The sequence below is a fragment of the Panthera pardus genome, unplaced genomic scaffold (assembly GCF_024362965.1).
Source record: "Panthera pardus isolate Hobbes unplaced genomic scaffold, ASM2436296v1 HiC_scaffold_16, whole genome shotgun sequence".
Taxonomy (NCBI): domain Eukaryota; kingdom Metazoa; phylum Chordata; class Mammalia; order Carnivora; family Felidae; genus Panthera; species Panthera pardus.
The window spans coordinates 86,666,338-86,680,645 of record NW_026526721.1 but is presented as its reverse complement, the minus strand read 5'-3'; the positions used below and the strand labels follow the sequence as shown (position 1 = coordinate 86,680,645).

At 37.1% G+C, this 14,308-nt stretch overlaps 1 protein-coding gene across 3 annotated transcripts in view; it reads right to left on the bottom strand.

The window, feature by feature from the left end:
* Positions 1 to 14,308, bottom strand: part of GNB4 (G protein subunit beta 4) — a 62,625-nt gene that overhangs the window by 19,466 nt on the left and 28,851 nt on the right. For all 3 annotated transcript variants that reach the window (XM_019463233.2, XM_019463234.2, XM_019463235.2), the window contains 3 exons: positions 5,541 to 5,579; positions 4,727 to 4,833; positions 1,685 to 1,748 (listed from right to left, as the gene is read on the bottom strand). In XM_019463233.2, coding sequence (XP_019318778.1) covers positions 1,685 to 1,748; positions 4,727 to 4,833; positions 5,541 to 5,579 — 210 coding nt within the window. The remainder of the gene's footprint in view (positions 1 to 1,684; positions 1,749 to 4,726; positions 4,834 to 5,540; positions 5,580 to 14,308) is intronic.

Here is a 14,308-nt window from a genome sequence, read left to right as displayed (position 1 = left end):
CTGGCTCTGCACTGACAGCAGCTAGCCTGCTTGGGATTCTCTCTCATGTCCTTTTCTCTCTCCTTCCTTCTCTTTCTGCCCCTCCACCACTCTCTCTCTCTCTCTCTCTCTCTCTCTCAAAATAAATAAACTTCAAAAATTATTTAAAAAAAAAAAAAAAAGAATAAAAGTCTTTGTTTTGGCAATAACACCCAAAAGAGGAATTTCCTCCACTATAGCACTGAACGACACAAGTCTCAGAAGCAATTAAAATGGTTCTTCCATGAAAAGATAGCAGTTATGTCCTTCTAATAATAGGATACACTCTGTGCTCAAATTCAAAAAATGGTAATAGTTTGCACTGATTTGCCCACACCATTCTGGTGCCTTGTTACCCAATACCAATTATTTCCAAGTAGGTGGCAAAATTTAGTGTATATGGGAATAGCAAGGCTAAATAGTCCAGAGAATCAACACATTGTATTATTACTATTATGTTCTTATTTAAATCTAAAATATCTTTAAAACTCTATTTTTGTTCTAGGAAAATATAGTTAAAAGACATGCTGGATGGGTTGATTAATATAGAAAAACTGTTACAAATCTGTGTTGCTAGCTTTAAAATCTCAACCAGACTGAAGCTGTTTGCTTCACAAAACTGTACTTTTAAAACTTTAGTAAAAATAGTGATATAAGTATATATAGAATCTAACAGGTATTTGATGTAAGTTTTCCTGAAGCTTTTCCCCTACCACTCCACACTTTTTCATCAAGGATTCCTTCCAATGGACACAACAGCAAGACCCCCTGGGGTCTGCCAAAAGATGGGAAGAAGTTGTAATCTAGAAGTTGTAATCTACCTCTAATCTACTGCATCTTCTGAGCACTCCAGATACAAAAATCAGTGCCTAGAGTACCAAAGAAAGGGTTCACAGTAGCATTCTGGCACACCCACACCTAGAAACAAAAATCTCAGGGTCATTGCCACATTAGGAAATGGGAATTGAAAAAAAAAAAAAAAATCATTTACAGGGGCACCTGGCTGGCTAAGTCAGAAGAGCATGTAACTATTATTTACTTATTTTTTTTTAATTTTTTTTTTAACGTTTATTTATTTTTGAGACAGAGAGAGACACAGCATGAATGGGGGAGGGGCAGAGAGAGAGGGAGACACAGAATCGGAAGCAGGCTCCAGGCTCTGAGCCATCAGCCCAGAGCCCGACGCGGGGCTCGAACTCGCGGACCGTGAGATCGTGACCTGAGCCGAAGTAGGACGCCCAACCGACTGAGCCACCCAGGCGCCCCTACTTATTTATTTTTTAAGAGCATCCAACTTTTGATCTCGAGGTCATGAATTCGAGCCCCACATTGGGTGTAGAAATTACTGAAATAAATAAAACTTAAGAAATAAAATAAAAAATCACTTATATTTAAAACTGATGCACACTCTTTTCTAATATTCAAATACAAAATATGAGACTCAAGTAAAACACACTGAACAATATTCCTGCGGCTGTCCTTGGGAACATAAAAGGGCTTAATATTAAAAACAAACACTAAGCCCAAAGAGAGGAACTAGATTAAAATAGAGAAAATAAATTTATCTTTGAAGGAAATTAAAGTCTGAAGTAACAAATAAAGGAAAAAACTGTTGGACACCAAGCCAAATAAAAGGTTATTTAATCACTCTCTTAAGAAATCCTACCTTATTTGTTGTGTAGCTATCCCAAATAATTAATTTTCCATCTTGAGAAGCACTGACGAGTAACCTATAGGAACAAACACAAAAATAATTTGACACTTAGAAGAAAAAAATAGTTTAGTCATGCACTGCATTAATGTAGAACACTTCAGAAAAGAAAAATACAATTTTTCTAGTTAAAAACTTGATACCAGAAAATATCCTCTCAAATTTATTCTGCATGCCAAAGTTTTCAATAAATACAATTGAGTAAAATTTAAACATTTTAAAAATGTCTCTGGTTACGATTAAACTTTTTTTTTAATGATTCAACTTTTTTATTGCAACATTCTAGTTCCTATTCAAGTTTCTGAAGATATTAGCTTACTGATTATTTACGGACTTAAATCTAAAGACAACAGAGTAGATATAAGCCTAACAACCATATTTCACTTCATATAAAAATCTCAACTGAGAGCCTGTGAATGCAACACAGAATTACAGGTGTGGTACAGGATATGCCACCCACCCTTGAGGTCTCTAGCATCTAGCAGAGAAGAAGATACTCACACAAGTTCACAAGAAATTAAGTGAAAATTGTCAGAGGGGTGGTATATAATCAACACCACAGAAAAACAGAAGAGGGCCAAATAAGTGCTGGTTGAGTTAATCAAGTAGTCTTGCTAAAAAGAATGCACGATGAAAAATGGAATTCTGAGAGCTAAAGGCAGAGAAAAGTCTATATTCTGTGAGGAGGCTATGTTCAATGACAAAAGGTAGAAAAATACAGTGTTTCAAGAACTGCGAATTTTCCAGTTGCAGAGAGTGTGTGAGAAATGGGTGTAACAGGTGAGAAAAGCAGACTGGGCTTCAACTGCAGAAGGCTTTGTTTGTTGGCTAAATAAGAACTCTAAGTAACTATTAGTTATTGAACTTCTTGTTTTCCTTTGGAAATTTTTCACTATGGTATAAAATTTAAAAGGTACAAAAAAAAAAAAAAATCCAGTGACAAAAAGTCATCTTCCTATCCCTGTCACCAACCCACCCAGATCCCTCCTTCCCCACAGGTATATAACATTAGCAGGATTTTATGTAGCAACTGCAGCAAATTCTTTATGAAAGGGAAGATCTAACTTTAGGACGCAAGACAGAACCAGAAATAGATTCTGTAAAAATTGGCATCTGGAGCACCTGGATGGCTCAGAAGGTTAAGCGTCCAACTCTTGATTTCAGCTCTGGTCATGATCTCATGGTTTGTGACATTGAGCCCTGCATCAGGCTCTGCACTGACAGCAGGGAACCTGCTTGGGATTCATTCTCATTTTTCTCTCTCTCTAAATAAACTTAAAAAAAAAAAAATCAATTGGCATCATCAGCATCGTGGTGAGAAGAACTATTAAGTGATGAACTGATAAAGACAGTTTCCTTGATGTTTTTCTATGAAGAGTAATAGTCTTGAGAAATTCTGAGGAAAGTAATTATTCAAGTAATTATTTCAAGTGATTATATTTTGAGTGAAAAGTTTGCTGCAGCAATGGGCAGACTTTTTTTTTTTAATCTTAAACTTCTTTAAGAAAAACAGTAAAACATTTGGCCTAACTTTATGCCACCTGTCCATTATTTTTCCCCCTCCTAGGAGGTTTTTTTTTTTTTTTTTTTTTTTTAGAGAGAGTGACAGAGTGACAGAGACACAGAGTGACAGAGACACAGAGAATCTTAAGCAGGCTCCACACTCAGCACAGAGCCCAGAGCCTGATGTGCGGCTTGATCTCACGACTCTGAGATCACGACCTGGGCTGGAATAGAGAGGTGATTGTTTAACCAACTGAGTCATGCAGTCACCCCATAGGAGGCAGATTTCTATAATACTGTACACCCAGGGGCGCCTGGGTGGCTCAGTCAGTTGGGTGTCTGACTTCGGCTTGGGTCATGATCTCACAGTCCGTGGGTTTGAGCCCCACATCAGGCTCTGTGCTGGCAGCTCTGATCCTGGAGCCTGCTTCGGATTCTGCGTCTCCCTCTCTCTCTGCCCCTCCCCTGCTCATGCTCTGTCTCTGTCTCAAAAATAAAAACATTAAAAAAATAATAATAAATATAATACTGTACCCAAGTATCCCATTTACACTGAGATATGCCAAGAAACAGGAAGACACCTGAAGTAGGCACAACCTTTTTAGTTTCTCCTGGGAAAGCATAAATGTGCAGCTTCTATTAAAAAATAATTTCTTGGGGCACCTGGGTGGCTCAGTTAGCTAAGCGCCTAACTCTTGATTTCAGCTCAGGTCATGTTCCCATGGTTTGTGAGATCCAGCCCTGCATCAGGCTCACACTAACAGCACGGAGCCTGCTTGGGATTCGCTCTCTCCCTCTCTCTCTCTGCCCCTCCTCTGCTCACGCACGCTCTCTCAAAATAAGTAAACTTAAGAAAATAATTTTTTAGTTGGGACTTTTCCCAATGAGATTAATCAAATCAAAGAAACAAGTCAACCACTATGGCAGCAGGCCGATCTGCAATTGTAGTTACTCTGTAAGCCTATGACCAACCATCCAACGCAAACCAGACAGCAGCCATGTATGTGTGCACACATACACATGCACTTGCATACTGGGGTTAGGGAAACAGAAGATGTATGAGTGTACTTGTATTATGTAATTCCATCTTTTGTGATTTTTAGGTAGTAATTATAGCAATATACAGTAACTTGTACATAGCAATAATATTCAAATATTGCCTATTAACTGAAATTAAGATCAATATACAATGAAGCTGCCTTTGGCACATTAAGAAAAACAGTAATAATAATACACTGCAAAGAAAAGAAATCCTAACCATTTTACATGGATCATCTGATAAAGGATATTTTTCAGAGGTAAACTTATTTTCCATATTAAAGGCTTCAAAACATTTAAAGTGCCAATGAATGATTTTTAGTAAAAGCCAAATGTTCATATTTGAAGCATTTTCTATAAACACCTCATAATATTGCTTGTTTTAAAACAAAGAAAATGCAAATGAGGAATCTTAATGAAAATAATTCCAATAGTTGGATGATGCCAGGTACAAACCTTGAATCGTATCCCCAATGCATCGCATAGATTTTAGCTAGGTGACCCCTCAGCGTACGTCTCGTTCGCATCTGTATTCGACCCACGGAATCCATATTTGATGTGATCTTTAGAAAGCACCAAGAATGTTATTCTCTACCTTAGATGTAGCTCAGAAAATAAGATAGAAACAATAGGCATAAGACATAAAACAAACTGACAGCAACTGAAGGTAGTTTAAATAATTCAAGTCATTATAGATATAGGATCAGTAAATTCAAGAAAAAGTATGATTTGAAATTATCCTATTGGCACACCTTCCAGTGAGAATATCTACTACAGACTATCAACTTTTAAAAAGAATAGACATACCTCCCAACTTTAGTAAAAAAAACAATAAAAATCAAATAAATGATCAAATGAAACATGTATAATTTTAACTGTCTATAGGAAAGCAAGCTTTAGCATACATTTCCTTAATAAAAATTATCAGTATTAGTTAAGCTAATGAAACCTTCCTAAGAGTTTATGTAAAAAAAAAAAAAAAAAAAAAAAAAAAGTTAATCAGGGCATATCAAAACGAGTCAGAAGCTAACCTAAAAAATACATATGAATCTACAGGTTTTTAATAGTATTTATTTTTCCACAGTCTTCTATTTTAACAAGTATGCTTTAAAAAGCATATATATAGCATCTGACAAATTACAAAGTGTTTTTAAATAGAGATCTCATTTTTTTTCAATTAAATACTCATAAATACCATCTACATGTCATTTGTATCAGTGTTAAGCTATTTCATGTGAATTACTAAAATGAAGAAAAAAAATAACTTTACCTGAATAAGTGTTGCATCATTACATGCTTTCCTGGCATCCTGAAAGATGATTATAATACATTTAAACATAGAAATCTCTGAATAGGATTTAAAATGCTATTTTTCATTGAAAATGTAGACTTACAAATATACCTTTTACTGTACCACATAATCTTTACTTAAAATTCAGTGGTCAGTACATTCACAATGTTGTGCAACTGCCACCATCAATTCCAGAACATTTATATTAAAACAAAAAAACCCTGTGCTTCCCAATTCCCTCATTCCTTGATAATCACTAGTTCACTTTCTATCTCTATGGACTGCCTATTCTAGACATTTCGTATAAATGGAATCCTAGAATATAACCTTTTGTCTGGCTTCTTTCACTTAATGTAGGTTTTCAGCGTACCTCCATATTGTGGTGCATCAGTACTTCATTTCTTTTTATGGCTGAGTAATATTCCACTGTATGGATTTATCCTACTGTTTATCCATTAACTGATGGACATTTACGTTTCCATTTTTTGGTTTTTAATGAATAACGATGATGTGGACATTCACATACAAGTTGTGTGTACACGTTTTCAATTCTTCTGGGTATATACCTAGGAATGGCAGGTGATACGCTAACTCTAATTTTTTAATCAAATGTCAAATTGTTTTTATCACAGCAGCTGTACCATTTTACATTCCAACCAGGAATGTATTAGGAGCTTTCCAATTTCTTCACATCCTCACCAATACTGTTCTCTTTATTATTATAGACATTTTCATGGTTGTGAAGTAGTAGTATCTTACTATAGTTTTTATTTGCATTTCCCTAATGATTAGTAATGGTTGAGCATCTGCACATATGCTTATTGGCCATTTGTAGATCTTTGGAGAAATGTCTATTCAAATCCTTTGCCCTTTTTTTTTTTTTAATTTTTTAACGTTTATTTATTATTGAAAGACAGAGTCAGAGCGTGAGCAGGGGAGGGGCAGAGAGAGAGGGAGACACAGAATGTGAAGCAGGCTCCAGGCTCCAAGCTGTCAGCACAGAGCCCGACACGAGGCTCAAACCCACAAACCGCGAGATCATGACCTGAGCCGAAGTCAGACGTTTAACCGACTGAGCCACCCAGGCGTCCCCTCTTTGCCCATTTTTCAATTATGTTATTGTTGAGTTGTAGGAGTTCTTTATATACATTCTGGGTACTAGACCTTTATTCTGTAGAATAGTTGCAAATCCTAGATCTGATATAGTATTCTATACTATAAATTATTCTCACATTCTGTAGACTGTCTTTTCATTTTCTTCATTACTGTCCTTACATACAAGTTTTTCATTTTCATGAAGTCTGATTTATCGATTTCTTCCATTGCTTAGGCTTTCAGTGTCATATTCAACTGCTGCCAGGGGCACCTGAGTGGCTCAGTTGGTTAAACGTCTGACTTTGGCTCAGGTCATGACCTCACGGTTTGTGAGTTCAAGCCCTGCATCAGGCTCTGTGCTGACGGCTCAAAGCCTGGAGCCTGCTTCAGATTCTGTGTCTCCCTCTCTGCCCCTCCTCCACTCATGCACGCTCGCTTTCTGTCTCAAAATAAATAACAAAAACATTAAAATTTAAACTATTGCCTAATCCCAGGTCACAAAGATTAACAGCTATGCTTAGTTCTAAGAATTTTATACTTTTAGCGTTTATATTTAGGTACCATTTTCAGTTAATTTTTGTAAATGGTTTGAGGTAGGAGTCCAAATTCATTCTTCTGCATGTGGATACCCAGTTGTTCCAGCACCATCTGTTGGAAAGACTATTCTTTCTCTCTCAAATGGCCTTGTTATCCTCGTTGAAAATCAATCGGCCCTAGATAAATGGGTTCATTTAAGGACTCTCAATTCTATTCCATTGCGCAAATATACTTTTGGTTTATGATTAAAAGATTTTAAATTGTATCCCCATGAGTAAAAATGAACTAGGTTGGTTTAATAAGCCCATAGTATCCTGAGTTATATTTATTACTAAGCTTCAGCAAAAAGGTTCAGGGTTCCCTTTTGGTTTGTTCTGGCATTTAGAAGTTGAGGTGATGGGAAGGATATTTATAGCATAACCCAGGTCATTTCAGAAGTATTTTTTAATGTCTACAACACATCTTTAAAATGCTTAGTATCTATATACAGCATACTTGCAATTAGGAATAAAATATTTTAGCTCCAATATGAAGATAGAAAATAATTTATGTTAATAAGGAACAGCTGATACTGAGTCACATCTATATTTTTATATTAATAGCAAGGCCCTTCTATGTAAGCAGATGTTTATGCTTAAGCATTATATGATGGCATTTCAAAATGACCTTAAATCTGAAGGAAATTATCAAAAAGAAGATGGTGAAACAGGAATCAATATGACAAAATAACATTTACTAAGCAACAAAATGTTTTCAAAGGAGTTTCCCAACAAATTTAGAGGATTCATATACATGGGAAAATCAGAAGCACAATTCTTCCTACTAGACTTGAAACTGTTTTTTCCTCTCAAAAATTAGGGTAGTATCCTCTTTCAACTGCTTTTCCCTACTGAGCTTAGTCGACTCCTGTGCAAAGAGGCAGCACATGGTATTTGCTGAATAAATGCCCCAAATGGACAACTCGTTCCAGTCAGCCAAGGGGAAAATGCCTGCCTCTGCTTGCAGCAAAGACCAGATGGAACACAGGATCCTTTTAGCTGCCCTTTCAACCTATTTAGAACACTTAGAATATCTCTATGTAAGGATGTTCTTAAGCAGTTACACAAACACATGATTTGATTCTCTCATTCGTAGTCAAATTGTAGGCTGAGAAACTTCATTTGGCAAGGAATAATTTAGTCCATTTTCCGACAATGAAAAGAATTTCCAGAAAGGATAGTGATGGCCTGAGCCACGTTCCAAAAATGGTAAAGTACAAGACTATATTCTAAAAACAGGGTTCTCTAATTTTAAGCTTTATGAAAATCCTTGCTTAGGTCGTCTTTCTTAATTCAGTCATTCAGTAAAAAAAAATCCATTGAACATTGTGTCAGGTACTATTCTGGGCACCACAGTTACAGCAGCAGACAAAACAAAAAATCCTGGCCCTCCTACAGGGCTTGTAATATTAACAGCACAATTAAACTGCACATGAAAATTACTAAATAGTGCAAATCAGTAAAAACCAAGACGCTGGAATATAAGCATACTACAAATAACAGTTACTTGCCAATCACGCAAAGACTCTATTCACATTCAGAGAACTTACTCTTATGAACACTTATCCATTATAAAACTGAATATAAAATTATTCCAAATAAAGGCTGAAATTCATATTGTCTACCGTAATACAAGACATCTTTGTACAAGAGAAAAGCGATATATTTCCCACTCCAAGTAACAAAGGAAAAATCTGTTTTTCTGTTTTTTAATCGGTTTTTAATTTAAAATAAATCATATTGCATAAAATTGCATACATTTCTATTGTGTCATGTGTTTATACCATACTTAAGTATACTGTTAGCTAATATTTCTAGAAGTGAGGGGGAAAGCAAGAGGGAAGATCTTTAAATATAACATGTCACGATTTTGTCACTTTACATACATGTGGTTAACTTGAAATCACAGGAGATGATTCAGTGAGCACCTGCACCCATGCAATTGTGTTTGGGAGGCTGGTGAGATATGAAGGGGATTAAGGCACAGAATTCTCCAGCCAAGTACAAGTAGCAGAGGCAAATGTGCACAAGGAGCTATATAAAACAAGGCCAGCTGTGATCAGCCCTATAACACAAGTCCAAAGTGCTACAGGAGTAAGGTCTTCCCGCTTATTAGTAAGTTCTTTCCATGTCATTCCACTTATTAAATTTTTTAACGTTTTTTTATTTATTTTTGAGACCGAGAGAGACAGAGCATGAATGGGGGAGGGGCAGAGAGAGAGGGAGACACAGAATCGGAAGCAGGCTCCAGGCTCTGAGCCATCAGCCCAGAGCCCGACGCGGGGCTCGAACCCACGGACTGCGAGATGGTGACCTGAGCTGAAGTCGGACGCTTAACCGACTGAGCCACCCAGGCACCCCGCATGTCATTCCATTTAATCATCTCCACCAACCTTTGCTTTACAGCAAAGCTACCAAGCATCAAAGAAGTTAAACTTGCTCAAGGCCACAGAATAATTAAAATCTGAAGCCCATGCACTTTCCACCACGCCATGAGGCCTTCCAATAAGTGGGAGAATAAATCCAACTGGAGGACTCTGGTGAGTCTTCAGATGATGGGGACTCAATGAACTGGAGTCATAGGAGCAAAACTGGAGCAAAGATAGCATAATTCTAGGCAAAGGAAACAACTTGTAAAAGAGCAATAAACTGGGAAAGAGCAATGCATGTTCAGAAACTGGCCACCAGAAATATATGGCTACAACACAGGATGTAGAGCAGGATGTTGGTACAGACTGCAGAGCTGGGAGGCAGTGCAGCAGTGGTGTTGGGGCACAGGCTCTGGCACCAAAATATACCTGAGCTGAATCCTGAATCTGGACTTCAAAAAATCTGGATAAGCAGTTATGTTACCTTGGCAAGTTATTTAATCTCACTGAGGATCAGTTTCCTCAGCTGTGAAACAAAGCAACACCATCTACCTCACAGGGTTGCTATGAGGATTAAGTGAGATCAACATGTGACCGTGTGCCTGGCCAATCATTCCAGACAAGGACACCACAAGAAAATTACAGGTCACTATCTCTGATAAACACAGATGTAAAACCTCAATAAAATATTAGCAAACCAAATTCAACAATACATTAAAGCAATCACACACCATAATCAAGTTGGACTTATATCAGGGATGCAAGGATGGCTCAACATCCACAAATCAATGTGACATAGTACATTAAAAAAGTGAAAGATAAAAACTGTATGATCATCTCAGTAGATGAAGACAAGGCATTTGACAAAATGCACCATCCATTTATGATAAAAAACCTCAACAAAGGTGGGTATAAAGGAAGTGTACCTCAACATAATAAAGGTCATAAAGGACAAGCTGATAACATCATACTCAACAATGAAAAGCTGAAAGCTTTTCCTCTGACATCAGGAACAAGACAAGGATGCCCACACTTCCCACTTTAATGTTACTGGAAGTCCTTGCCGGAGCAATGAGGCAAGAAAAAGGAAATAAAGGCATCCAAATTGGAAAGGAAGAAATAAAGCTGTCACTATCTGCAGATGATATGATATTATATATAGGAAACCCTAAAGACTTTACTAATATACCATTAGAAATAAATTCAGTAAAGCTGCAAGACATACAAAACATACAAGAATCTATTGTGTTCCTATACACATATAATTAACTGTCAGAATGATATCAAGGGAACAATCCCACTTACAACTGCATCAAAAGGAATAAAATACCTAGGGATAAATTTAACCAAGGAGGTGAAAGACCTGTGTATTGTAGAAAAAAATGAAAGAAACTAAAGACACAAATCAATGGAAAGCCATTCTATTCTAGTGGATTGAAGGAATATTGTTAAAATGCCCATACTACTCAAAACAAGCCATAGATGCAATGCAATCCCTATCAAAATTCCACAAAATACATTTTCCACAAAAATACAAATAATCCTAAAATCTGTATGGCTATTTACAGTCTTTTGTGGTTTCAAAGAAAACTTGAGACAAAAGAACAAAACTGGAGGCATCGTGCTCTCTGATTTCAAATTACATTACAAAGCCACAGTAACCAAACAGTATGGTACTGGCATAAAAATTAACATATGGATCAACAGAACAGAGAAACCAGGAATATACCCATGCATATGTGGTCAATTTATGACAACAGGGGAAAGATGGTCTCTTCAATAGTGTTGGAAAAACTGGAGAGCCACAAGCAGAAGAATGAAACTGTACCACTATCTTACACCATACACAAAAATAAATTCAAGACGGATTAAACACTTGAATACCTGAAACCATAAAAGCCCTAGAAGAAAACACAGGTGGTAAGCTCCTTGACATCTGTCTTGGTAATGATTTTTTGGATTGGACACCCAAAGCAATGACAACAAAAGCAAAAATAAACAAGTGGGTCTATATCAAACCAAAAAGCTTCTGCACAGCAAAGGAAACCATCAATAAAATGAAAAAGCAACCTACTGGAAGGGAGAGAATATTTGTAAATCCTGTATCTGATAAGGGGTTAAGATCCAAAACAAAGAACTTGGACAACTCAAAAGCAAAACAATCCAATTTAAAAAAAATGGAAAAATATACCATGCCCATGGATTGAAAGAATACTGTTAAAATGCCCATACTACCCAAAGCGATCTATAGATTCAATGCAATCCCCAGGCAAACACTAATAGCATTTTTCACAGAACCAGAACAAATTATCCTAAAATCTGTATGGAACCACAAAAGACCCTGAATAGCCAAAGCTGAATAGCCAATCTGAGAAAGAACAAAGCTGGAGGTATCACAATTCCAGATTTCAAACCATACTACTAAGTCACAGTGATCAAAACAGTATGGTACTGACACAACAATAGACACACAGATCAACAGAACAGGACAGAGCCCTGAAATAAATGTATGTTTATACGGCCAATTAGTCTATGACAAAGGATGCAATGGGGGGGGGGGGGGGGGGGGAGGGGTGACAGTCCTTAAATAAATGGAGTTAGGAAAACTGGACATTTACATGCAAAAGAATGAAACTGGACACTTTACACCACAAACAAAAATAAACTCAAAATGGAGTAAAGACCTAAACGTGAGACCTGAAACCATAAAACATAAAACACCTTAAAAAAAAAAAAAAAAACAAAAGAATAACCAGGGGTGCCTGGGTGGTTCAGTTGGTTAAGCACTCAACTTTGGCTCAGGTCATGGTCTTACGGGGAGTCTGAGCCCCATGTATGGCTGTGTGCTGACAGCTCAGAGCCTGGGGCCTGCTTCAGATTCTGTGTCTCCCTGTCTCTTCCCCTCCCCACCTCGTGCTCTGTATGTGTGTGTCTCTGTCTCTCTCTCTGTCTCTCTGTCTCTCTCTCTCTAACAACAAAAAACCTTAGCAACATATTTTTGAATAGGTCTCCTCAGGCAAGGGAAACAAAAGCAAAATAAACTATTGTAACTACACTAAAATAAAAAGCTTTTGCACAGTAAAAGAAACCATCAACAAAACAGTACGGCAACCTACTAAATAAGAGAAGATATTTGCAAATGATCTGTCCCATAAGGGGTTAATGTCCAAACTATATAAAGAATTGATATAACTCAACACCAAAAAAACACAATCTGATCAAAAAATGGGCAGAGATTCACAACGTGGATGGAACTGGAGGGTATTATGCTAAGTGAAATAAGAGAAATACAAATATTATATGTTTTCACTCATATGTGGAATTTGAGAAACTTAACAGAAGACCATGGGGAATGGGAAGGGGAAAAAATAGCTTCAAACAGAGAGGGAGGCAAACTATAAGAGACTCTTAAACACAGAGAACAAACTGAAGGTAATGGGGGATGAACAGAGAAGAGGGGAAAATGGGTTATGGACATTGAGGAGGGCACTTGTTGGGACGAGCACTGGGTATTGTATGTAAGCTATGAATCATGGGAATCTACTCCCAGAAGCCAAGAGCACACTGTATATTATACACGGATGTTAGCTAACTTGACAATAAATGATCTTAAAAAAAAAAAAAAGGGGGGGGGGGCAGCTGACCTGGATAGACGTTTTTCCAGAGAAGACATACAAGATGGCCAAAAGACACACAAAAAGGTGCTCAACATAACTAAATCATCATGGAAATGCAAATCAAAACCCCCATGAAATATTACCTCACACCTGTTAGAATGGCAAGTATCAAAAAGACAAGAAATAACAAGCGTTGGCAAGGATACGGAGAAAAGGGAACCCTTGTGCACAGCTGATGGGAATGTGAATTGGTGCAGCCACTATGGAAAACAATAGGGAGGTTCCTCAACAAAATTAAAAATAAAATTACCATATGATCCAGCAATTCAACTTCTGGTGTTTATCAGAACAAAAATACTAACTCAAAAAGATATATGCACACCCATGTTCAGTGCAGCACTATTTACATAGCTATGACATGGAAACAACCTAAGTGTCCATCAATAAAAGAGTAAAGAAAATGTATGTACACATGCACAGAAATAGTATTCAGCCATAAAAAAAAAAAAAAAAAAAAAAAATCTTGGGCGCCTGGGGCGCTCAATCAGTGAAGCATCAGACTCTTGGTCTCAGGGTCAGGAGTTCAAGCCCTGTGTTGGGCTCTGCACTGGGACTGAAGCTTACTTAGAGAGAGAGAGAGATCGATCTTGCCATTTCCAACAACATGAGTAGACCCTGTCGGCATTATGCTAAGTGAAACAAGTCAGACAAAAAACAAATACCATATGATCTCCCTTACATTTAATTAAAAAAAAAAAAAAAAGCCAAGTTCATATACAGAGAATAGAATTTTTTAAATGACATGGTTGGTCATGTGACCATGTGCTTAGCCAAGGAGTCAGTCCTGTTCAGCATGTGGAGCAAGTGATACCAAGTAGAGATCACTGAGAATTCATTCTGGTGTTGGCAACATCATCTAATTTACAGATTATTCTATAAAGCCTTCGTTCATCATCACAGGCAAAATACATCCCTTCTTTGTTTGGACAGCTTTATTCAAACATCTACACTATCAAACTCAGAGTTCTCATTCACATCCAAATTCACTTCCTTGAATTCCTGGCAGTAACATTTGGTTATAATTTCAATCC